The sequence below is a fragment of the Schistocerca americana genome, chromosome 1 (genome assembly GCF_021461395.2).
Source record: "Schistocerca americana isolate TAMUIC-IGC-003095 chromosome 1, iqSchAmer2.1, whole genome shotgun sequence".
Lineage (NCBI taxonomy): Eukaryota > Metazoa > Arthropoda > Insecta > Orthoptera > Acrididae > Schistocerca > Schistocerca americana.
The window spans coordinates 137967836-137994453 of record NC_060119.1 but is presented as its reverse complement, the minus strand read 5'-3'; the positions used below and the strand labels follow the sequence as shown (position 1 = coordinate 137994453).

Genomic DNA, 26618 nt, shown 5'->3' with positions numbered 1-26618 from the left:
CACTATGTTCAACATATGCGGAACATCAGGCTGCTCCACCGCAAAAATTTTTCAACTGGCCCACACTCTGTGCCCTTGGCAATGATTCCATATAGACTCTGAGGGTCCCTGCTGGAACTCTCATTGGCTTATTGTAGTAAATGCCTTCAGCAAGTTTTTGTTCTTGGTGGCCATGCACTCCTCCATGACAGCTAGCACCATCAAGACCCTGACATCAATCTTTTGCATCTAAGGTTACCAGAAGTGTTGGTTTCGGAGAATGGACCACAGTTCAGATCGGCATCGGCAGAATTTCAGCAGTTTTGTGATGCCAAGAGCATCAAGCATGTCATGAGTACATTGTTCCACCCCCAAACCAACGGTGAAATGGAACATTTAGTCAGAATTTTCAAGTAACACATGACCAAGTTCTACACCTCCCGTACATCGGAACAAGCTTTAGAGTTCTTTCTACCTTCCTACTGTTCTCAGCCTATAACATTATTTGTTTATGGTTCATTAAAATTTTTATAACTTTTTTGCTTTAAAATTTCCACATCTTGGCACTATATTTTCTGTAGATGTAAAGTAAAGTGTGCTATACTGGAGTTTGAGGTTTTTTGCATTGTATGTGAGTAATGTATGTAAAATACTGTGTACATTGTTTAGTATGTTAAATAATTTTCTGATGACTTTTGTATTTAAAATATTTGTGTGTATAAATTGTTCATGTTAATGTAAATTAGACAATTTAAGAAATGGACACGCTTAGGAACAATGTAAGAAATAGGTATCATGTAAAAGCCAGTGTGCTTTTATTTGAAATGAAAGTGGCTCTGGAGAGTGGAAAAGGAGGCAAGGGCGAACTGGTGTGCTACATAGAGCAAGTGCTGGAAGTAAGTCACACAGCGTGTAGGCAGCAGTGATTGAGTCCACACCTTTGTGGAGCAGAAGCAGCTTTGCCTGCAAATTTGCACAAAATGGCCTCAGATGAAGACTGCAAATGGCTTCTATGGCATACCTGCAAGTTGTTGGGCTAAAGTATGTAAAATTGAATGGCCCCCAAGAAGAGAAGTTGAGCCCATACTGCAAGATACTTGCAGGCCATACTGTGGGTAGTGTAGCTGTCATAATTGGTTGCCATACCCAAGCCTACAGCCACTGGATAAGATTTTTTTGTTTTTTCTTTTGTACAGCATGAACCGTTAATTTAAACTGTGTTTTAATGACCATTCTTTAACTTTAAAGGAACTGGTTCACCCTGTTATTTCATCCTAATCATACACATCTATAGGGTTCCTTCCTGGTGTGTGATTAACCTGAGTATCCTGCTTTACAGATTTATGAAGCGCCAACTTAATATGAAGAGGCACCATTTAATTTTTGTTTTGTTTTCTTAACTACTGCAAAGTGTTATGGTAAAAGTCTGCTTATGTAAAATTCAATCAGAGTGTAGCCAAGTTACTAGAATATGTTAAATGAGTATACAGAGTTAGTTCAAAGAATAATAGCTTTTGAAAGTAAATTCCAGCAAGAAAGAGGTTTTCTTGAAGTGAAATGTTCAGTATAAAAAGTGTGTGCTTTAGTATCTAAGTATTTTAGTGTTTAAGTTTGTTGATTATGGAAAGTTATTTTCTAAGGTCCACCTGGCCAAATTTTTTTAGCTTCCTTGAAGTTACTTACTGGGCTTTTTCCTCTTTTAAAAACATATTGTATAAGGGTGTCGTCCAACATTGTTTAAATGGACTAAAATTTATTTGAAGAACCAAATTAAACAGTAGCAAGATAGGCAAAATTCATACTTCTGCTTTTCCAATACCTCACTGTTTCACTGCCCGGATAAGCTAGCGACCATTAGTACATGTTTTAAACCACTAAATGGACTTTGAACTGAGTTGTCCTAGCTTCACTAAAATATTATTCATACTTCATTTCTATCTAACCGCTGGGTAAGATCTTAGGAAAAGAATTGAATAGTCCGATTTACTTAATTAGACACAACATACGGTCCAAACCTGTAAAAAGGGTAGCTCTATTGACTATCTTTTCCTATAAACTGGACTATGATCTTGTAGGGTACTTTATTTGGAAGCTAAACTAAATTTTAGTAAGAGGATTATACGTGGCAACATAGACGAAGGGTTTCTGTTATTTACGTAAAAGCATACTAAATTACAATAGTAGTGGTAGGGTTATAACCCATGCAACGGCAAATCACTGGAAGACCCTTCACACTGTGGTGGTACACCACATAACGTGATAAAAATGATATTGAATAACTTCGCAAATATACCAAAACTGACATCTTAACTAATCGTGAACATTATCTCAGGAAAATAAAGACACTGCAAAAATTAATACAATCTGCAAATGTAATTGCCATCTCAGTTTTTTTTTTCTTTTTTTTCAGAAGATCGCTTGCTCTTCCCTTTTGTTTCTTCGTAGTGTAAGAAGCCATTTTGTGACAAGGCCCAAAAACGTGCAAGTTTCATGTAATACTTAGCCTAAATATAATCAAATATTACTTAAAAGAGTTGTCAATGTTTATCAGTACCATCTCCTAAATTCATGAAGTGGTCAAATTAACTTCTTTATTAAAATTTTATAGGGGAACATCGGTGCTGAGGTCAGTGTCGTCATCCTAAATGATAACGGCCCAGGGTTGTAGTACATATCTTAATATTCTGTAATTTTGACAAATAAAAAATAAATGTAAATGTAGGAGATTTCTCTTGATTAGTGGTTCTTCCACTGAAACAATAAAAGTAATCAATATTTCCAATATTGAATCATATTTGAGTAAACTGAGTTCAGTAAAAATTTTTTCGATCCCCGCTTAACGGAGTTGCAAGAATCTCCTTAGCCTTGCACTTTCGCAAAAGTAAAAATAATTTACAAAAAAATCAATTTTAACAACAACTGCAGTTATATATCAGGAATGTTGTTTGTTGGTGGTGTCTTCTGATATAAAAACACCGTGTCGGGCAAACTAACTGCGAGAAGTACCACAACTGAGTCACTGACCTAAGTAATTTGCCAGTTGTGATGCAGGCACAATAACATCCCTTTGGCTCCTGAACTGCCTGTGCACACAGAGAGAAAATGAACACTGAAGCGGCAGCAGTGCCAGTCACCCCAGTCACAGGAGTTGGGTCCCTCTCGCATTGCCAGTGGGCTGCCTTAAACCCTCCAGTTAATGCTGTGCCTCTGCTGATAGAAGATGATGATCTGCCCCTGGGCAATGGTGTGCAACCCTAAGGCTGGTCTTTCAGCTGATGTTTCCAGCCATTTGCAAGATGAATGTCATGATCTGGGCAACAGCTTCTCATGTGCTGAAGTTCCACCTCTTGCCTCTTCAGTGGCACATGCACTCAGACCTCACCCCCCCCCCCCCAAGCATCATCTCTGGCATGACCAGTTTACAACAATGGCAAGGAGTTATGGGGGAGAAATGTGGTGGTCATCATCATCATCATCATCATCATCATCATCATCATCCTCATCCTCCTCCTCCTTTATCTTCGACAGTTTTCAGCCTCTGGCTGGGTCTGTTAGGAACATAAGCCTCTCCATCGTCTTCTGTCTTGCCATCATCTCTCCCTCTTCACCTCAATCCAGTCTTCTCCTTTCTTCTAGATGCATTCCTCCACTCCTTTCAGCCATCTGTCTCTCAGTCTTACTCTTGGTCTCTTTCCTTCCGGTTTCATCTCGTGTATCCTCCTGAGTATCCTCTTCTCCTCCATTCACTTAACATGCCCATACAATCTCAGCCTTAACTTCTCCATCTCCTCTTGTAATGGTTCCATCTTCATTAACTCTCTGGTCCTCTCGTTACTTAACCTGTATCTTTGTCACTCCAATACTGTTCCTCACAAATATCATCTCACTAGCTCGTACTTTGCTTTTCCCTCTTCCTTTCATAACCCAGGTTTTGGATGCATACGTCAGGATAGGGTCATAGTACGACCGGTATATAACCTTTTTACTGATTTGGGGTACGTCGTTGCTCTATATCAGGCTTCTGACACTTCTTCCGAAAAGCTTCTGCTTTTCTCCCCCACTCGTTTATTTCTCTGTCCTTTTTTCCATCTTCCTGTATCAAGCTTCCTAGGTACTTCAAACTCTCGACTCTACTCAATCATTCCCCATCAATAGTTATTCCAGTTGTTTTTGTGTACTAATAATATCACACTATACTGCTACACTTTTAAAAGTTGGCAACTGCCATGAGACTGCAGTGCCCCCCCCCCACCCCTTTTCCCTTCTTTGCTTAGTCCTGGCTTGCAATCTGAACTCTATATTCATAGAGCTGATCCTCGTTTCTCTGGATGTCTCTTTAACTTTCCTACGGGTAGCATCTATCTTTCCCCTAATTAAACATGGTTCTACAGGTTTACATTTATTCTCTAGCAATTCCCACTTAGCAATTTTGCACTTTCTGTAATTTTTTTTTACACGTTTGTATTCCATTTCATCTGCTTCACGTGGTACATTTTTATATTTTCGCCTTTTGTCAAATTAAATATCTACTGTGTTCTCTAGGGAATTCTACTAGACCCTTTCCTTTTTACCTTTGTGAACCTATGCTGCTCTTCCCCATTTCATCTCTCAAAGTAAGTCATCCAGTTTCTTTGTCTGCTTTTCCTATTTTGGTTCAACATTGCCTTTGGCTCCCTCTGAAGCTATCAACACCTAGTTTCTTCAATTTATGCAGTTCGTAACTCCTTCATTTTCCACTTTGCTGCAATTTCTTCACTTTTGATCTGCAGTTCATAAATTGTCGCGAAAGTCTACATATGCCCCTGGAAGAAAATGCCTTACAGTTTAAAATTTGGTTATTCTGAAACATGTCATACCACTATATGAGCAACCTGACCCTGCAGTGCCACAGGACTCTCCCACACATACGAATTTCTGTCACTGTTATTAAACCAAGTATCAGCAATGATTAAATTAAGCACTGTGCAGAATTCTATCACACAGCTTCCTCTTACATTTCCCTCAGCCTGTCCAAGTTCTCTTACTTTTTTAATTTACTTCCTTTTCCTATTCCAGTCGCCTATCACAGTTAAATTGTCATCTTCCTTATCTACACAAATAGCTTCCTTTATCTTGTCATACATGCTTCCAATTTCTTTATCATTTGCAAAGCTAGGTGGCATATAAACTTTTACTATTATGGAAGCTACTGGCTTCATGACTGTCTGGTCTATGATAATGCATTCACTGTACTATTCTGGATAGCTTACCCAAATTCCTACTTTCTTCTTAATTGTTATGCCTACTCTTGAATTAACCCTATTTGATTTTGTGTTGTACCAAGTTAACTGTAAAGTCCTGTTCACCCTGGTACTATAACTTCAACCCATCCATTTTCCTTCTTAAATTCTCTACCCTAATCACCCGATTAAGGGGTGTAATGTTATTTACAATAAATTCATGGGTCCAACAGGCATGCTGATATCAATGGATTTTCTATATGATTTTTCCATCTTTACTACATGTCAGGGAACACACCATTGCTGCTGTTAGGATGACCGAGTGAGCCAAGGGACCGCACAAGGGTAAGGGAGGCAGCAAAACAGTCATACATACAAGTTATCAGTGGAACTTCAGGCTAGTGACAAAGTTTGTGCAGCTAACTCCAGTTGACAAATGTATTCCGCAGTGGTGGATGAGATCTAATACAACTAGGCTGGACAATGCAACTGACCAGTAAACAACACTTCTATAGTCCAAATACAATAAAATTAATGCTTTGTAATATTTTGCTAAAACTGTTCAATCTGTTTCCCAGAAAGTGTTGCTATGTTTTGTCATGCTGGTTATCTTGAGTCATCACATACAAGGTGTCCCATTTATCTTGACCACCCTAAATAACTGTTTATCCAGATGCAAATTACAAACTGTTTCAAGCAAATGTTCTTTAGCTTGTGTTTCAGTGAATGGTACACTGTGACATATTTTTGAATAGGTCTTTAGGAGAGGAAATGAATTACCAAATAAAAAATACAGGGTGCCATTTAAAAAAGTCATACCGCTGTTTGTATCTTTGTAAAAAACAAAGCTACCACGAAGGCAATCGTGCTAATTGATGTCCCCCAGATGGCTAATGTACATTTGCTTGAAACATTTTGTAATTTGCATCTGGACAAACAGTTATTTAGTGTGTTCAAGATAAATAGGACACCCTGTATAAACATTTATTATCAAAAAGAAATTAAAAAATACTATACTGTGCAGTAGTTCCAGCAGTTGGATGTCCAAGTGCATAACACGTGATCTAATTGACGAAAAGCAGTGTTTTGTGTCTCCCACATAGCTACCTGAAGTTGGTGTTCTGCTGTGCATAAGGATATGTCACTATAAAATAAGTAATGATAATCAAGAATGAAATTTTCATTCTTGCATTGGAGTATGTGCTGATATGAAACTTTCTGGCAGATTAAAATTGTGTGCCGGACCGACACTCAAACTCAGGACCTTCGCCTCTTGCGACCAAGTGCTTCACCAACTGAGCTACCCAAGCATGACTCATGATCTGTCCTCACAAACGTCTGTGGAGTTTGGAAAGTAGGAGGAGAGATGAGGTACTGCTGGAAGTAAAGCTATGAGCACAGGTCATGATTTGTGCTTGGGTATCTCAGGTGGTAAAGCACTTGCCTGTGAGACTAAAGGTCCCAAGTCCAGCACACAGATTTAATCTGCCAGGAAGTTTTAAAGATCTCAAACATATCGTGCTGCTGTGACTATAGGGTCAACTGCTTGTTTATTGCAATTGCAAAAAGAGTGTTCCCTAAGAAACATAACTTTCCTGCACATTTAAGCTACTGAGGGTCATGCCCACCCTTACTCTAAACAACCTAAGTCAAAGTTTATACAGAGAACTGCAAATTTCCTCATAAACACGTCTCACAATGTTGATAAAATGTGATGTCATCTTGCTGTATCATAGGTCTTTGTACATAAAATAAATACTGCAATCAAATGTCGATTGTGCACAAAGGCATCACTAATCATATGACAGTTTCTAGTTCAGGATCTTTGGAATCCATGGTGGAATCAGGAAAGGAGATTTCTAGATTCCCAATACCAACAAAGCCATCTATTACCAAACCTTTCTAATAGTTTACCAAAATTAGTTGTTAGGTTAACCAGTCTGTAACAGTCTAAACCAGCAGCTGCTAGTCTCCAATCAATGGTACAAGACAACACAGAATGTTACAGGGAGTGCAACAATTGTTCATGGATGATGCCAAGAGGTTAGGTGCATAATATGGTGATACTTCCTTGCAGTGGTCAGACGTGGTCTACCAGAACCCTGATGATGACATGCCTGGCCTCATATTCCCTTGTGGCCCACTATCAGAGTCGCTGTCACATCTGAAATGCCCACAAATCTGGATACTGTACAATTAGACTAGCTTGCAAAGTCCAAGCTGTTCCAAGTTTTCTTACGTTCAAACACCAATGATACTTTCCTGCAGAAATTAAATGAATAATCTGATAGTATTGCCAACTATACCTAATAAACTGTTTATGCCTATTGAGAACATCAACAGTCCTGTTAGATTTTGTTGCGGGCACTCTCCATTTACTATCATTTTTGTTGAATAAATTCTGTGCAGCAAAATGAACTAGGTTCTCATAACCGATTCTTAAACTTCTGTTGTGGCATTGGAAGAGATTTGAGTCCTCTCAACTTTCAGGTGATTATCCACTTTTAAATCTATTCCATGTTTATATTATCAAAGGCATTTACAAAGTCTATGAGACACTGGTTTCATTACCGCCTAAAATAGAAGATAGTTATCCTGTAGACTGGTTGTTGCCCTCTACTCGTGATATAAAATATATTCAATTAAAATGTGGTGTATGGATATCTTAAACTCCAAGAACTATGCACACGTGGGTTCTCTTGCTGAATAAGGAACCAAGACACCATAGGATGGGGTCCCATCTAGAGGCAAGTTAAAATCACTTCATCTCTATCAGTGTCTGGTAGGTCGAGATGTATAGCCAAACTAATGACTTCAGAGACTGCAACTTTCCAATCGCAACCCTACCCATCCTCCTACTTACTGATGAGTAATCCTGTGCATCAACAGCAAGATTGCTTCTTGTAAGGTTACTCTGCAATTCACAATTAAGTGCCCAGCAGAAGGTTCATCGCACCACCTTTACGCTGCTTCTCTACCATTCCACACTACCAGCGTGCGAGAAAACGAACACCTGAATCTTTCCGTGTGAGCTCGGATTTCTCTTATCTTATTATGATGGTCATTTCTCCCTATGTACACAGGCAGCAACCAAATATTTTCACACACTGAGGATAAAGCTGGTGACTGAAAAACTGCCCTTGTTTTAATAACTGCCACCCCTGTTCATGTATCATACCCATGACTCTCTTTCCCTCATTCCACAATAATACAAAACGAGCTGCCCTCATCTGAACTTTGATATCCTCCATCACTTCGATCCGATGCAGAACCTACACCGCACAGTAATACTTCAGAAGAAGGCAGACAAGTGTAGTGCAAGCAGTCTCTTTAGCTGTTACATTTTCTAAGAGTTCTGCCAATAAATCACAGTCTTTGGTTTGCTTTCACCACATTATCTGTGTTATCTCCACAAGCTCACCTGAGCTAGTTACTTGCATCTAGATAACTTCAAAAGTAGACTCCATTTCAACCTCAACAGACAATATTTTTGTTGATTGCAATGAATAATCCCCCTAGTCTAGAGTCTAACATGTCTTTTCAATACATATTCAAAGACCCTCTTAGTGTTCATAGGGGCTCTCAGCACTGGAGAATACTTTAATGAGGTGTTGCCTGCAGAGAAAAGATGGTTTTATTGCCACTTTCAGCATAGTGACTGAGTTTAAGAATACATCACTCGAACCCACACAGGAGCAAGTTGTTTACTGGGAAGACTTGTCAGAAAATGAACACACATAGCTGACGAGTTCCACATTATAATGACTAGGTGACAATATATGGGCCTCCTAGGATTTCAAGTAGGAAGAACAAGATTTCCTCCCTTCCTAATCCCAGCAAGTCTCCAGTCAGTCAAATTTTATTAAAAATGCACGAGGAATTCTCTTGTCTGCCTTTTAAGATATCACCAGCCGCAGTACCAGATTTAGTCACTGACTGATGCAGTTTTCTGGGCCTCAGACAATACACAATAAGGTCCCAACATGGAAAGGTGCAATTTAAGCATCAGTATTATAGAAATGGAAATTCCACCACACCTCTGTAATTACGCCAGTTATCAAAGGGAGTAGATCTTTGTTTTATCCTCATGGAATACACTTTGGAAAAACCCCTGCTTCAATAAAACAGTGTAACGTTATATTAAAAAGCATTTTGACTTTGGAGCTACTTTAATCATGGTGAGTGGGTCTATAGTTAGAATGGTAAGTGGAGTAAGAGTACGACTGAAGTGAGAGAAGTAGCCAGAGTGATTAATCATTTGTCATCGGTAATATACATGCCAGTGCACTAAAAACTTCTGATTTAAGTAAAAGTTTAATGGTTCAAATCTTTCAAGTAGTAATGAGTGACCTAGCATGTGACAATTCAGCTCCTGCTCTCTCGCATCAATGCCTGACAAGTGACGATGAGTGATCAGGACAATGTTTCATGAACAAAGGGAAGAAGAAACTGAAATCTTAATATTGAAGTTGCGAGTAGTGTTGAAGAGCCTAAAGTTATATGCCAACAAAGGAGCCAGCAATAGATGGGCCTGTTCAAATCATTTGACAATGAGTAGGAACCAGTGTAGCAACATTAACTATGAAGTCAAAAAATAAATTCCCAACTACAGCCATCAAAAGGATGCTGTGGTGCAGTTTTTGACATTGCCATAGAGTACACCATGCAGCCCCAGCAGATCAATGTAGTGAAAAGTAAATGTCGCATGAAGCAAATGCTGCAGTTTTGCCTAGCATTGTTGCAGTAGAATTTTTGGGGGTAACAGATGTTTTTTGGGTCTGAAATAGTACATTAAGATTTAGAGCTAATTGTGATGTAATTTTAATATACATATTTATGGGCCATCCCATGCTGAGTGGTCTAATTTTGGACAATGTTCCCACATCATCATGGATTTTGCTGAAATATTGTGTGAACATTCGCACATGCCCCAATAAGCACTAGCAATGTTTTATGATCACTAATTCAATTCTTCTGGAGATATAATCATTTGTTTGACCTCATAGTGCAGTTATCAACTGTGTACCCCTGAATTTTTGGCAACTTTGAGACATAATATTTCTGCATATTTTCTTGAAAGAAACAAACCTAGGCCATCTCTTACAACTTCTTGCACTCTTGAGCAAAATAATAATAATAATAGCGGAGGCCTATTCTTTTCCCAGGCCTCCACGGGAATAAATAATAATAAATTTTCTGAGCAATTCTCACATAGATAAATTGTACCATAGTCAGCCGAAAAACTATAGAAAAAATGTGAAGTTTACCTTTCATATTTGTAGAAATAATCGCGGGATTAACACGAAACCTGTCGTATAATAACTTACCAATATGAAGTCTTCTAATACAAAATTTTATTCTCTGGCTGATTTCCAGTTGCTCACAAATTGAGGGTAAGGTTTATGATTTTTCTAAAAATGCAAAAAATGGCTATTTTTGGCTCACTTTTACAAAATAGAATCTTCTGAACACTCTTAAACCATTTTCATTTGAAAAGACCACATTCTAAACCACCTAAAAACTATATTTGGTTCTGGAATAAGAAATCCAATAGAAATAATAGTTTCCTCTTTTTGCAATTAAAAATTTGAGGTAATCACATTTGAAAAAGAGTAATTTTTTGAGTCTTGCCTTACTAAAATTTCTTCCCAGACAATCCCATCAGTCACTTCACCTAGCCGGCAGTATCATGACATTCTACAGAAAATTAATGAAACCTATGAAAATTCAAGTAGCTTGAAGTAAACATAAGCTTAGGATCCTAAAAGAGACCTCTTATAGCTTTGGCTCGACACATACATAAATGTATCATCAGCATGGGATTCTGTGTAAAGAAACCCAGAATGAGGTTTGGGAACCTGTGATAAAGAAACTCACCCATGGCTGCTGTTGTACAGCTATTGGGAATGGCCCCTATGATGATGGGGGTGCTGGTTTTCTCACTTTAAAAAGAAACACCAGTAGCTAAGCAACTACGGACCACAGCAACACATTTATACAATTTTTCATCAGTACACTAATGTTCCACATAAATCGTAACACAAAGTACACTATACATTAAATCTGAATTAAACTAGCACATCAACAGCATTACATAATAAATTGAGACACTAATAATTCTCTGTAACATGAAAACAATTCCAAAAGATGTCAGGCAGATTGCTATGAACATCACCAAAATTTACACGATGTGACAATGGTGTAAAACCTGAAGGCTACTTATAAGTTGTGTGCTGCAGCCGTTATGCAACAATCTTACTGTCATGGTTTCCATTGCCTTGGCAATGATAAGTTAAATTGTGTAGTTCATAACCAGTCTGATTCTGTAGTTAGAGCAGAAAAACAGACAAGTATGTCACGATGAGTCATGACAAAAACACACTCCTCTTATGAAGTTCTTTGAGTTATTTGGACTTTATCCCACTTATGATAATGCCTCTCCCAGAAAGTACCATACGAGTTAAAGTCCAACTAACCCAAAGTACTTCATAACAAAAGATGTCAGATTTGAGTACCAGTGGAATATGGGCCTAATTTGAATGCACCTTCACCTTATTGTTTTTAGAGCCTTATGTACTCACTTTGCAAAACCGAATCTAGTATTTAGGTGATTTATAAAATGGTCTTTCTAATGAAAATGGCTTCAACAGAAAAATCATCATCTTTGCCCTCAATTTTTAAACTACCGGAAAGCATATGAGGATGAAATTTTAAGTTCTAAGAGCTTGTATAAGTAAGTTATTACATGTCAAGTTTCAGTTTTATCCTGCAATTACTCCCGGATATACAAAAAGCTAAACTTCAAACTTTTTTCAAGCCTATGTTTTTTCAACTGACATTGCTTCAAATTATTCATATGATAATTGCTCAGATTATTATTATTATTATTATTTGATTTAAGAGAGCATAAACAGTTGTACCAGAAGACCCAGTTTTGTTTCTGGAGATAGTATGTCTCAAAATTGCTGAAAACTCAGGGGTTCACTGTTGATATTTGTGATTTGGGATCAAACAGATGATTATCTCTCTAGAAGTACTGAATTAGTGATCATGAAACAATACCAATGTTTACTGGGAACATGTGCAAACGTACACACAAAATTTTAGCAAAATCCATGATGGTCATGTGGGAACCTCTAGACCACATTGCATGAAATGATCCTTGTTCGAGCCGAGTGGTGATTGTTAACCTTGCACTATTATAAATTATCATGGTGGCAGAAACAACAGAAGTATTTAGTGGGATCAACAAGCATCATGGTGACAACAAAATGGAACAAGGGGACGAATCTAAAGATTCAGGACCTTTAGAAAGTACAGAAGAGTGGGAGAAAACCTTACACATAGTAGCACACCTTGCTCAGGGTTGCTTATTGATCAACAATAGGAAGGAACTACTAGTTGTTAACTGGAACTACATAATCAACTCAATGCATTAATGGGTTTAATATTGCAACAGAAAAAAAGAGCAGGAGGCACATCAGCCAAAAAAAAAAAAAAGAATGAGAAGCAATATGTAGAAAACATCATGAAATACTGTGCCAGAGGAGCTAATGAAGTAGTGGAGGATGAAAGTGGCAGTGAAGTACTGTAACAAAAATATTAAAATTCCACACACTCTTCTTAGAGCATATTTCAGTAAGCAGCTATGCTAGGCCAAAAGTGACTGAGTTTAAAGAAAGTAGTACGATAGGGACCCAAAAACACTTTAGAGTTTGTTCCCTAATTTAGGTATAAGTGGATGAATATGTAGCAGACACTCAGGTGCAATATATTTTTATTTCATGTCTCCAATGTGCCGAGAGTTGTCGGCAACAGAGCCAGTAAAACTGAATGACAATCTGTGCCAGTGCAGAGCAGGGCTGTACCCTGCTAAAATGCAGCAAGCTGTGCCAGAGCCGGACATCAAATCTGTGATGTGCAGGGTGAGCTTGCTCACTCCCCTCCATTGCGGCAAACACTGCTAGCTGGGCTGCACTACCAGTCGTGACTAGGCACATGCATACGGTGATGTGGCTTACCTATGCTGGAGCACTGACCCCATTCAGTGCTTCAAATCAGGTGGCAATATCTGTCAACAAACCCCATACAGAAGAGCACAGTTGGTATGATATGACATGTCTGGCAAATGCATACTTTTACTTGGATAGCACAGCCCAGCAATGATTCAAGAACAATGAAGAAAAGCGCATTAGCTGGGATAAATTCCAGCGGAACTGAAGAAAACATTTTGCGACAATCAACAGCAAGTTCACTTATCAGAACAACTAGTGAATAACAACAGGTCCCAAAGTCATGGATAAGCGTCACAATCATACATACAGAATGTTTTGCCATGTTTGTGAATCCCAACAAAATCTCACAATTGATGAAAGGAGTCAGAGAAGACATGTACCAAACTCTTCTGGTAAATGATATCACAATGACAGAGGAAGTTATCAAGTGGTGACAGCGAATTGAACTCCAACAGAAAAGAGTCACACAAAAGAGGTATGATTGACTGTCAAATGTGATCCCTACAGCAGAAGGGGAAGACCACCACGAGCTTGCCTTTTTCACATTCCAGATAATAAAAGAGAAGAGAGACAGCTGTGTGTGGCAGCCAACACATCAGGAGGTAATAGAGAATATTGAAGATGAAGTGAATTGATCCTTTGCACCAGTTTCCACAATCAATCAAAATCGCTATGAAGAATGGACTGTCAACTAGGATATACACTGCCACCACCAAACACCAACCCAGCTTAGAACCAACGCAGTTATAATCAACAACAATAAGTAAAATGGAGGAATCGTGCCAATCTGTTTCCATTGTGGGCACCCTGGGTACGTTGCACATTACCACAGAGAAAGATTATGAGTGCTCGACGACTATAATGCCACAAGACGCCAACCATCACAACAGTCCTATTCACATCAGTCAACTGCAGTCAATCATAATCTACTTGCTGACCGAAGTTCATCACTGAACCCTGTAAGAGGTCACTCAACACGCCATACCCATTCCCTATTACAGAATTCAAGAAAACTAAAAAAGTTGGCCATCTATGGAGGTGACATTGCCATAGACAAAATCATCCATCGATGACAGTTACCAAGATGACAGGAAATCTCGTTGACATTATCTTCGGCCAAGTCATCAAGGCTCTAGGCGAGTCACAGGCGTCTGTTCCTGTAATACCTAATGTTTATTGTCACGAAGGAAAACTATGTTCCAACATACAAAAGTGATTGTACTGGAGTTGCAAATGACGAATATGTCCAGGTGACAGGAACATGTATTTCAAGAATAACTATCAATGACAGAACACAGCCACTTGAATTTGTCATTTTAACATAATATAGTGATGATGTTATCTCGTATGTGACTTCTTGCAGGCATTGGAAGCAGTCAGACTGTGGAAGATCACAGTTCCAGACTGATGAAGCTATTCCCGTAAGCACAATAACAAAGATTGGTTTGTGCTGTTGTTTACCACTGAAGGTGGTATTATCCCATCATCATCATCATCATCGTTGTTCTTGTCATCGTCATCAAGACGAATTCCAGTTGCCAGTCAAGACGCACAGTTGAACTGGGAATCTTCTGTCAAGTTAAAAACAGCTACTCTGGCTCACAAAGAAATCTACATACCAGCTAGGATCATAAGCATTGTAGATGGTCATGGAAATCTTTTCATCACTAATTGTCACTAGCAGCAACCACTCATCCCTACAATTATGTACAGAGGGACATCTGTACCCATCCAGAAAGGACAGCATAGTGTCATCAATGAAGAACTGTGCTCTGCTACCGCAACAAACAATGTAGAGGAGGAAACTACAGTAGAACTGCCAATAGGACCTGATTGACTGAGGAACAATGTCAGCGAGTAACAGCCATTCTGCATCAATGTTTACAGATCTGAAGTGAAGAAACGACACACTAAGTGGCACACGATAAAATGCCTTGTCAACACTGGGGATCATCCACAAATTAGGCAGTGCTCATATAGTGTGTTGCTGGCTGAATGACAGATAATCCAGGAGGAAGTAGAGAAGATGTTGCAAGATGACATGATTGAAACTTCAGAGTGTCAATGGTCCTCTCTGTCAGTCCTCCTGAAGAAAAAGCACAACAAGCCATTTTTGCATCAACTGCCAAAGGCTGAACAAAATCGTTAAGAAAGCTGTCTTGTCCATTGCTGAGCTATGATGATCATTGACTGCTTGGAAGGAGTATTTCTCAACTATGAACATACAGGCAGGCTACTGGAAAGATGAGGCTGACTGAGAAAAAGAAAGCCTTCATTACTCCTGATAGTCTCCAAGTTTAAAGTTATGCCATTTTGGATATGTAACATTCCAGCCGTTTTGAAGGTATGATGGACAGTCTGCCTTTTCTTTGCTGTCTGGATGACATTATTGTTTTTTCAATGACAAGCAAGTTAAAGTATTTCAGAACGCAGGTCCTCCAGCTGAGTCCAGAACAGTGCCTCTGTCACCCAAGAAATAAAAATCTTGTGGCATCGAGTGAATAGTGCTGGAGTCTGTCCTGGTCCAGAGAAAATTAGAGCAATCACAGATTTTCTGACTGCTCAACACATTTGTGATGTGAGAAGTTCTCTCATAATGTGCTTCTACAACTGGCAATTCGTAAAGAACTTCTGTACTAAGACCATTCACTTTCAAGAACTACTGCAGGGAAATGCCCAATTTTTCTGGAACGAGTTGCAATGAAAGTAGTCTTTCACTGTCCTTACGGAGACACTATCATCATCTCCAGTCTAGGATTGGAGGACAAGAATGTCTACATAGTACTTCACACTGATGCTAATGGTTTTGGGATAGAGGTAGTTCTAGCACAAATTCCAGAGTGCTCTCCAAGTTCAAGAGGAGCACTGAACGAGTGTCCGAGTTGTTTGGGCTGATAAGTTCATCCACATTTGTTTGGCAAACCATTCACAGTTGTGATGGCTCACCATTCCCTATGCTGGTTGAACAGCCTCTAGGACTCATTGGTTCAGCTGGCAAGATGGGCACTGAGACTTCAGCAGTATTTCATCACAATGGAATACAAAAATAGATGCAAAGAAAAGGATACTGACTGCCTATCAAGGAATCCTTTGGCGGAACACAACAGCGTGAACGAAATTTCAATCATTGCATTAAGTGAAACTGCTGCTGACCAGCTGGGAAGATCCAGCATTGCTTAAAACCAAAGAAGCCTTGAAGAATGAGGAACTGACCAAAGGAAGATTCCAATTAATAAAGGGAACGTTAAATAAGAGCAACTATCATCCAATGGTCAGGAATGGTTGCTCGTCATCCTAGCTCATCTGCAGCCAGCAGCCATGAAGTATATCCTAGACAATTCAACATCTGATCACTTGGGATTTGAGAAGATTCAAGATTGAAATAGGTATCACTGGCCAGGTCTCTACCGATCCACTGTAACAAATGTCGATGATGGAAGCATATGCTGCAATTACCTTTGAGGCATCCAGTACCAAACCCACTTGCAGCAGCACTGTTCCACCAAATTGGAATTGACATCTAAGAGGGTTCGTGAAGTCAACAAACTTTAATTGATGGATAATGGTCTGCACTGAGGGGACAAGAGGGGGGACAATGTATATTGGTAGCATTGCTTGAAGCTAAAAATGTGATCAAACTAATTTGATCCCATTATTGTAATACTTACAGAGTAAAGCAGCATTATCATCCACCGATTTGCAGAATTGACATGATGTGAAATAATCAATGCACACAAGTTACTTCATATATGAATAAACTAAGGTAAATTACCGAGTTCTCATTTGCAGTCATCAGACTATGTATTGATGATACTATTAATGTGTGTTATTAAAAATAAATTTCAGTCCCATGCAAAAACAAACAAATATCATCAACATACAATGCTGGTGTGATTGTTTGGTTGATCGGTCTGCAGCTTTTTCTATTTTTTAGGTCTTGTCCTGGTTTTGGTATAGTTACTGTGATATCCTCTCTCCATTGGGATGGAAATTCACTGTCTTGCCACATCTTGTTAAAAAATTTTGAGGCAGTTTCTACTACTGGCACCAAGACATTTAAGCATTTGATTATGGGTGCTATCTGGTCCTGGGGATTTACACCAGTATTTAGTTCCCATGCTGTAAATGGCACTTTGTAGGTCACCATGTCCATTGAGATTTACATACCATTAAAAGGTGACGCTGGGCAAAAGTACAATGATAATTCTAAGATGTCGACATTTCTGCACATTACACCTGTGGTCTAGGGGTAGCATCTTTGAATAGTAATCAAAACATCCTCAGTTCTGGGTTCGACACCCACCCCCACTTGAATTTTGATTGATAATCAGCACTGGCAGCCAAAGACTTCCAGCCTACGAAGTCGCCCTCATTTTGTCAACAGCACTGTCAAAGAGGACGGAGGAATGGACAGAGGTTCAGGGAACTCTTGTCCTTGGGGTGTGGAACTGCCCCTAAATGCGGAAGAGTCAGCAATGATAAACGGCATGAGGATGCAGAAGGCAATGGAAACCATTGCATTAAAGACACAATGTGTATCCACAGGACATGTGGCCTGTAAGTAAAAAAGTGTCATGATTATCTCTCCACTAGCAAAAGATTCTGGAATAGTCCCCCATTTTGACCTCCAAAAGGGGCCTGCCAAGGGGGAGTTGACCATGAGAAAAAGACTGAATAACAAATGGAAGAATAACGTTCTACGGGTCAGGATGTGGAATGTCAGAAGCTTGAACGTGGTAGGAAAGGTAGAATATCTGAAAAGGGAAATGCAAAGGCTCAGTCTACATACAGTAGGGGTCAGTGAGGTGAAATGGACAGAAGACAAGGATTTTTGGTCAGATGGGTACAGGGGAATATCAACAGTAGCGGAAAATGGTATAACGGGAGTGGGATTCATTATGAATAGGAGGGTAGGTCACAGACAGTTACTGTGAACAGTTCAGAGATAGGGTCATTTTCATCAGAATCCACAGCAAACTAACACTGACAATAATAGTTTAGGTACACACGCTGACGTCACAAGCTGAAGATGAAGAAATAGAGAAAATCTATGAGGATATTGAGAGGGTCATACTGTACATGAAGGGAGACAAAAAAAAATTAACAGTCATGGGGGACAGGAATGCAGTTATAGGGGAAGGAGTAGAAGAAAAGGTTACAGCAGAATATGGGTTTGGGACACAGAATGAGAGAGAAGACAGACTAAATGAGTTCTGTAATAAATCTCAGCTAGTAATAGCGAATACTCTCTTCAAGAATCACAACAGGAGGTGGTATACTTGGAAAAGGCTGAGTGATACGGGAAGATTTCAGTTAGATTACATCATGGTCACACAGAAATTCCAAAATCAGATACTGGATTGTAAGGCGTATCCAGGAGCAAATGTAGACTCAGCTCACATTGTAGTAGTGATGAAGAATAGACAAGTTTAAGAGATTATTCAGGAAGAATCAATATGCAAAGAAGTGGGATATGGAAGTACTAAGAAATGACAAGATACACTAAGGTCTCTAAGGCTATAGATACAGCAATAAGGAATAGCTCAGTAGGCAACACTATTGAAGAGAAGTGGACACCTCTGAAAAGTGCAATCACAGAAGTTGGAAAGAAAAACATACGTACAAAGAAAGTAACTGTGAAGAAACCATGGGTAACATAAGAAATACTTCAGCTGAGCAATGAAAGGAAGAACAAAAATGATCAGGGAAATTCAGGAACACAGAAATACAATTTGTTGAGGAATGAAAAACAGGAAATGCAGGGAAGCTAAGACGAAATGGCTGTATGAAAAATGTGAAGAAATTGAAAAAGAAATGATTGTCTGAAGGACTGACTCGGCATATAGGAAAGTCGAAACAACCTTCTGTGAAATTACAAGCAAGGGTGGTAACTTTAAGAGTGCAACGGGAAAGCCACCGTTAAATTCAGAGGAGAGAGCGGATAGATGGAAACAGTAAATTGAAGGCCTCTATGAGGGAGAAGATCTGTCTGACGTGGCAGAAGAAACAGGATACCATTTAGAGAAGATAGGGGATTGAATATTAGAATGATAATTTAAGAGAGCTTCGGAGGACTTAAGAACAAATAAGGCAGAAGGGATGGATAACATTCCATCAGAATTTCTGAAGTCATTGGGGGAAATGGAAACAAAATGACCATTCACACAGGTGTCTAGAACGTACGAGTCAGATGACATACCATCAAATATCTCCCACATAATTCCGAAGACTGTAAGAGCTGACAGGCGTGAGGATTATCACACAATCAGCTTGACAGCTAATTCATCCAAGGTGCTGACAAGAATAATATACAGAAGAACACAGAAGAAAATTGAGGATTGTAAGATGATCAGTTTGGCTTTAGGAAAGGTAAAGGCACCAGAGAGGCAATTCTGACATTGAAGTTGATAACAGAAGCACGACTAAAGAAAAATCAAGACATGTCCATAGGATTTGTCAACCTGGAAAAAGCATTCGAAAATGTATTACGGTGCAAGATGTTCGAAATTCTGAGAAAAACAGGGGTAAGCTATAGGAAGAGAGAGGTAATATACAATATGTACAACAGCCATGAGATGATAATAAGAGTGGATGACCAGGAACAAAGTGCTCGGATTAAAAAGGGTGTACGATGGGGATGTAGTCTTTCACCCCTACTGTTGAATCTGTACATCAAAGAAGCAATGAAAGAAATCAAAGAAAGGTTCAGGAGAGGAATTAAAATTCAAGGTGAATGGGTATCTAGGATACAACTGGCTGATGACATTGCTATCTTGAGTGAAAGTGAAGAAGAATTACGGTATCTGCTGAATGGAATGAACAGTCTAATGAGTATAGAAAAATTAAGAAGTAGCAGAAAGAGAACAACAAGAAACGTGACATCAGGATTGACGGTCATGAATTAGACGAAGTGAAGGAATTCTGCTACCTAGACAGCAAAATAACCAATGACAGATGAAGCAAGGAGAACATCAAAAACAGACTAGCACTGACAAAAAGGGCATGCCTGGCCAAAAAGGGCATTCCTGGCCAGAAGAAGTCTACTAGTATCAAACATAGGCCTTAATTTGAGGAAGAAATTTCTGAGAATGTATGTTTGGAGCACAGCATTGTATGGTAGTGAAACATGGACTGTGGGAAAACCAGGAAAATTAGGGGGACTGATAGAGTAAAGTACGAGGAGGTTCTGCACAGAATCAGAGAGAAAGGACTATGTGGAAAACACTGACAAGGAGAAGGAACAGGATGATAGTAGATCTGTTAAGACATCATTCATGCTACTGGAGGGAGATGGACCAGGCAAAAACTGTAGAGGAACACAGAGATTTGAATAAATCCAGCAAATAGTTAAGGGGATAGATTGCAAGTGCTACTCTGAGATGAGGCGGCTGGCACAGGCAAGGAATTCCTGGCAGGCCACATCAAACCAGTCAGAAGACTGAGAAAAAAAAACTGCTAAAAGTTCAGCAATGTCAGAGGAACTGGTGTTAATTTCAGTATTCCCTGGATACTATCAGTGGTTTGAAATCCACAAATCTGCAGTAACTTGGACCACACTTGTGAAACTGCGGTATGTACTGTCACTGAAGAAACATGTAGTTCCCAGCATTCTTTCATCTTTGATTTTACGTATGTTCTTTTGCCCTTGGTGTTTAAAATAAATCAATGTTTTGTAGAGGGGTGGTACCAATGTGGAAGCCCACTGCACTGAACATCAATGCCACACTTGCCTTTTGCAGTCAAGTAAGTCTGCTGTTGCCAAACTTTGCACCTCAAGCAGCTATTTAATGGAGTATATCCACAGCAACATCTCTCTGGACTCTACTGTCAACGAATCCATGGAAATATGCACGACGCCAAATCTGGCAACCACGGTAGTGGCTACCATCTGGTAATGAGTGGAATCCTGTCACATCCACAATTTGCTCGAAACTACAAATGCACAGATGGCTGTCGCGAGCAGCTATGCTTACGACAGCCAAGTTCCATGTTCCATATTACACCAGTGAGGGCATTGCCACTGGTTAATGTAGTGCGGCTGTCAACTTTATTTTGATGCATGCAAGGAATTCCCACAGTACACTATCTATTGCGGAACAGAAGACATCTTTGTCTGTCTCATATGGCTCACGTAAAGGTGACTGAAAGGGGTCCAGTTGAAATATTGTCAGCAATTGTATTCCGTATAGTTTACACAAAAAATTTGTTCGTAAAGTCAACCTCTGTGTAGTGATCTAATGAAATTTACACATTTTGGGTCTGCCGTGTCGGGGATGATGTGTGTCCAAAACATAAGCATCAAAAACCTCTCCTGGGATGACACTACCTTCAAAACCTAAGACGAAAGCACCAGTAACTAGTCTGTTATCTTTTGAACCTTTCTGTACCAGACAGACAAAATTTATTTCTCACCATTTTAGATTAGCCCATAGCTCCTCTCCTGTATGGAGTTTAAGATCTTTCTAAAAAGTAACTCCCTGTACCATATTCACTCAAAGTTTTATGTGGAGTAATACTCACTGGTATGTCGCCCAGTGTTTGGCATGTCTGCAGCACTTGAGATTGTGCAGCACAGGACGCTTTAATCATTACGACCCCTTTCACCTTTTTTTTTTTTTTTTTTTTTTTACAATTCATCTACTTCTCCAAATAATGGTTTCATTACTGAAAAAGTATTGCCATCTACATCCATCTCTTCTGGCACAGCTCGAGGTATTGAATAAACTGTTTCATTACCAGTCTTCTGGCTTGTCTGTCTTCCCATAGGGTAGCCAGGGTAGGGAAGGCAGTTGGATTGTTACCTGCTTTGAAATTCTGATACATATCTCTTGAGATAGCCAGATCAGAACAGCCATTGTATTGCTTTAGAATGATGTGTTTCATATGCCAAATGACCATGGAGATGCCACTTATTCGGATCAAGGTTTCTCCTCATAGGCATCAGCTAACCACAGGAAACATTATTCAGCACGATAGTGATTGCCAGAAATCCTGATGTCCTAAGACGAAGGGCATCTACTCTGTGGCAAGTCTGGGGAGCTAGCAGCTCAGGCATTGAAAGTGTGGTCCTTCAGCCATTATGAGGTAAGGTGTGCTCTATTGAAAAAATAAACAACAACCGCCACCTTGTCAGACTAGCTACTACGTCGGCTTTTAAGTGCACAAGTTTACACAGTTACTGTGCGCAAACGATCTTCAACAATGTAGCATTATTCTCCAGTCAGTACACAATTAAAAAAAAAAAAAAAAAAAAAAAAAAATTAAAAAAATTGTAGGTCGAACCCAAAAGGGGACCAAAAATTACTTCAGCCAGAAAATTATGTAAAATAAATGGATACAGGTATAAATGAATGAAAGTGGTACCCAGAAACATCAAAAACAGCTACCACGGGGTACAGAGTAAGAGAAATAAAGTGTAGGCAGTCTTTTTAGTAGATCTGTTACATTTCCAAAGTGTCCTGCCAATAAAACACAGTCTTTGGTTAGCTTTCCCCACAACATTTTCTATGTGTTCCTTCCAATTTAAGTTGTTTGTAATTGCAATTGCTTGATATTTAGTCGAATTTACAGCCTTTAGATTTGACTGATTTATCATATACCCGAAGTTAAATGGATTCCTTTTAGCGCTCAGATGACCTCACACTTTTCGTTATTTAGGGTCAATTGCCAATTTTCGAACCATACATATATCTTTCCTAAATCATTTTGCAATTTGTTTTGATCTTCTGGTGACTTTACTAGTCGATAAATGACAGTATCATCTGCAAACAACCTAAGACGGCTGCTCAGATTGTCTCTGAAATCTGTTTGTATAGATAAGGAACAGCAAAGGGCCTATAACACAACCTTGGGGAAAGCCAGAAGTCTCTTCTGTTTTACCCTATGACTTTCCATTAATTACTATGAACTGTGACCCCTCTGACAGGAAACCACAAATCCAGTTACATAACTGGGACCATATTCTATAGGCTCACAATTTCACTACAAGCCACTTGTGTGGTACAGTGTCAAAAGTCTTCCAGAAATCCAGAAATACGGAATCAATTTGAAATCCCTTGTCGATAACACTCAACACTGAGTGAGTAAAAAGCTAGTTGTGTTTCACAAGCATGATGTTTCCTTCAAGGTAATTTGTAATGTTCGAACGTAGCACATGTTCCAAAATCCTGCTGCATATTGATGTTAATGATATGGGCCTGTAATTTAGTGGATTACTCCTATTACCTTTCTTGAATATTGGTGTGACCTGTGCAGCTTTCCAGTCTTTGGGTACAGATCTTCGGTCAAGGCATTGATTGTGTCTTGCCACTAGCATACTTCACATATGACCAGAATCTCTCTGGATTTTCTGCCAGGTTTCGAGATTGTTACACTGTGGAAACTATTACAAGCATCTCGCACTGAAGTAAAAGATTGCCAATCTTGGAGATTTTGCATCTTTTTAAATTTGGCATTTTTTTCATTGTATCTGCAACAGTGTTCTTACCCTTTTGTGTAACAAGGATGATCAGCTCCATCACTTGTCAATTTATTTGGTACAGATCTCTCAATTGCTGCCAATACTATTTCTTTGAATTCAAGCCACATTTGGTCTGCACCTACATTGTTAATTTGGAAGGACTGGAGATTGCCTCTCAGGATAGCGTCAAGTGAATTTTTATCTGCTTTCTTGGAAAGATATACTTTTTGTTTGTTTTTGGAGGATTTGGGGTTACAATATTCATTCTCGCTATGACAACCCTGTGTTCACAGATCCCTGTATCTGTTTTGCTTGCTAATGACTTTTACCCTAACAGCTGTCTAACTCCTCAGCATTTACAGACTTATTGGTTGAGGGACTTTTATAGCAGTTGTAACCCCTCTCATCATTTGAGAAGTTAACTTTTTTCATCAGCATGCTACATGGTGGTCACTGAAGTATGCCCAGCACTTGTGCTCTTATAAGACTGCAGGATCACAGCTCAGGAACTCCCGATTCACCAAACTATTTCAGACATTGAAGACTGAGCAATCCAATGAGCTTGACATTTAGAACGACATAGAAGTCATTGGTAGCTAACTGGATGCTTTGGATGTAGTGAGTATTTCCATCCAAAAGAGAGAGCCTTTATATGGAGTAGAATAGTTTCTTTTTTTTTGTGCGGCTACAGTGAAACTGTCACAAAAAAATCACAGTGAACACAATTTTACATTCAACATTACAGCCTGTTACAGATAGTAAATCTTATAATGTATGTCACCTTAAACAATCCCTTTCCCTTATATCCTGTCAAGCTTGACATTGCCTTTGCAGTGTCTATTCACATATTCATTAAACGTCATCCAAGAGGTCTTAAATGAGGCACATATTGAAACTTCCTGGCAGATATAAACTATGTATCTGACAACAACTAAAACCTGGGACCTTGCCTTTCAGGTGCAACTGCTCTACTGAGTAATCTATCCAAGCACGACTCTTGACCTGCAAAGGCATAAGGCAAAGGTCCCAGTTCCAGTCCAGCATACATTTTAATCTACCAGGAAATTTAAATTGTTGCACACTCCATTGCAGAGAAAAAGAGTCATTCTGGAGGTATGTACAGTTTTTCTGACAATTTCTAAGATCCAACTATGTCTCAAGAAATGAATTCTGCAGCTCTGACTTCAATGTACAATAAAATTTCTGTAAACAGAGTACTGCTCATTTTAAATGCTGTGTTCTAGTGAAACCTACCTTGGGTTTTGGACCCGGTCGTTGTCTTTCATTAGCCACTCTACCACGGCCTCGTGGAGCCTTTCGAACTGGGGACACTGACGCTGCCTGCCTTCCCCTTCCACCTCCGGCAGGTGGTCTGCCACGTTTGCGGCCCCGCACAGCACGTGGTCTGTCAGGAGTCCACTCGTCAAGATCATCATTTGGACGTTTCCTCGGCCGTCCACGTCTCCGCCCACGTGTTGATGTCTGGCGTCCTCGAAATGTGTCTCTGACTTCATCAATACGAGCTTGTACAAATGTCATCCTCTGCTGCTGTAGATATAAAGAAACAATTACATATCAGCTTTAATACACGAGACTGAGTTTCAATTTATATTAAGCACTAGCAATCAGAAATTCAGATCATCTATGTCAGGCTTGCCATGGAAATGGGAGTGTGAGTGTGTGTTACTAATGCTGGAAAAAGATCTAATGCTCAAAAGCTAGTGTGAATGCCATCTTTTGTTGTGTGTTACTGTGCTCCATGCATCAATCTGCTATAGGTGAGTGGTTGCCTTTCCCTTATTTTGTGTGTTATAAATGGTGTGGCTACAAATTTCACACAAAGTTGCAGTGAAGAGAGATGTCAGTTTCTTTAACTTTCACATTTTTGAAAAGTCTCTTCAGCAGCTTAAGAAGGAATAATTAAAAAACACTCATCTGTGAGCCTGAATAAATGAAGATGTATACAGTGCGCACACCTAACTGACCAATTAGTGTGTTTCAAGGATCTAATGAATAAAGCTCAAATCCACTAATAGGGAGCTGTGGAGGAAAGAAAGAATGAGAAGGGAGTAAGCTCCACCTACCTTTTCTTGTAATATTACCAATGAGTTAAAACAATATAGGCAATGAATCGTTAAATGTTTCACATACTTAAAACTTCAAAGTGCTGTGTAGAGTAATAAATATGCCAAATAATATATACTGTTGCCTGATAACCAGCTGTTGCCACAACAGAACAGAAGTGCAAGAAGAAATGGTTAACAACTGTGGTGCTGTCAGTCAAATGATGAATTTTTGTCCGAATATAAAAATTGGTGGGTGATGTGACATGTTTGTCTCAAGTACTTTAATTTTGACTGACTGACAACTAAGGGGTCAATGTGTCAACGGAAAATGCAGACCAAATATATTTATTACACTCACAGTTCCTAAGGACATAATATGTTAACAAAAAAAATTTGTTTCTTTAGCATTCAATTAGCCTATGTGCCGATATCATCACCACAATTGCTTTTAAAAAAAAGCACACACACACACACAAACTGACTGGGTCTCTTACAGCCAGCTAAATTCAGAAAAAAAGAAGGCTTAAAAGCACAAACAATACATACTTAAATCTTTTACTGTACTAAGAGAAGTTGCAATATGTTAAAGCATTCAACATCGGTAATTGAGTATGGTTATTATCTGCAATGAGTATTTCAGCCACAGATCACACCAACAGAATCACACTCGGTTCTGACTTTTTACAAAGTCTTCACATCATGATTAAACAGAAAAAAATGGGGGATAGTAAACTACTTCATCGCCCTCTGCCTTTCACAGGTTAGGCCTATCAACCAGTTCTAGCCTCCGTTTTGTCTTTTAATTGGCCATTCTCTATCCCTCTTTCTTTTAGGTTTGTATTTTAAGGCCATCTTTGGAATCCTTGTTGCTTTCATCTCT

General features: G+C 39.2%; 1 protein-coding gene across 6 annotated transcripts in view; it reads right to left on the bottom strand.

Annotated features, from left to right (window-relative positions):
* Positions 1–26618, bottom strand: part of LOC124550852 — a 54360-nt gene that overhangs the window by 24773 nt on the left and 2969 nt on the right. For 4 of the 6 annotated variants that reach the window (XM_047125587.1, XM_047125620.1, XM_047125611.1 and 1 more), the window contains one exon: positions 24927–25220. In XM_047125587.1, the coding sequence (XP_046981543.1) occupies positions 24927–25220 (294 nt within the window). The remainder of the gene's footprint in view (positions 1–24926; positions 25221–26618) is intronic. The other 2 variants (XM_047125596.1, XM_047125628.1) reach the window with 1 other exon arrangement.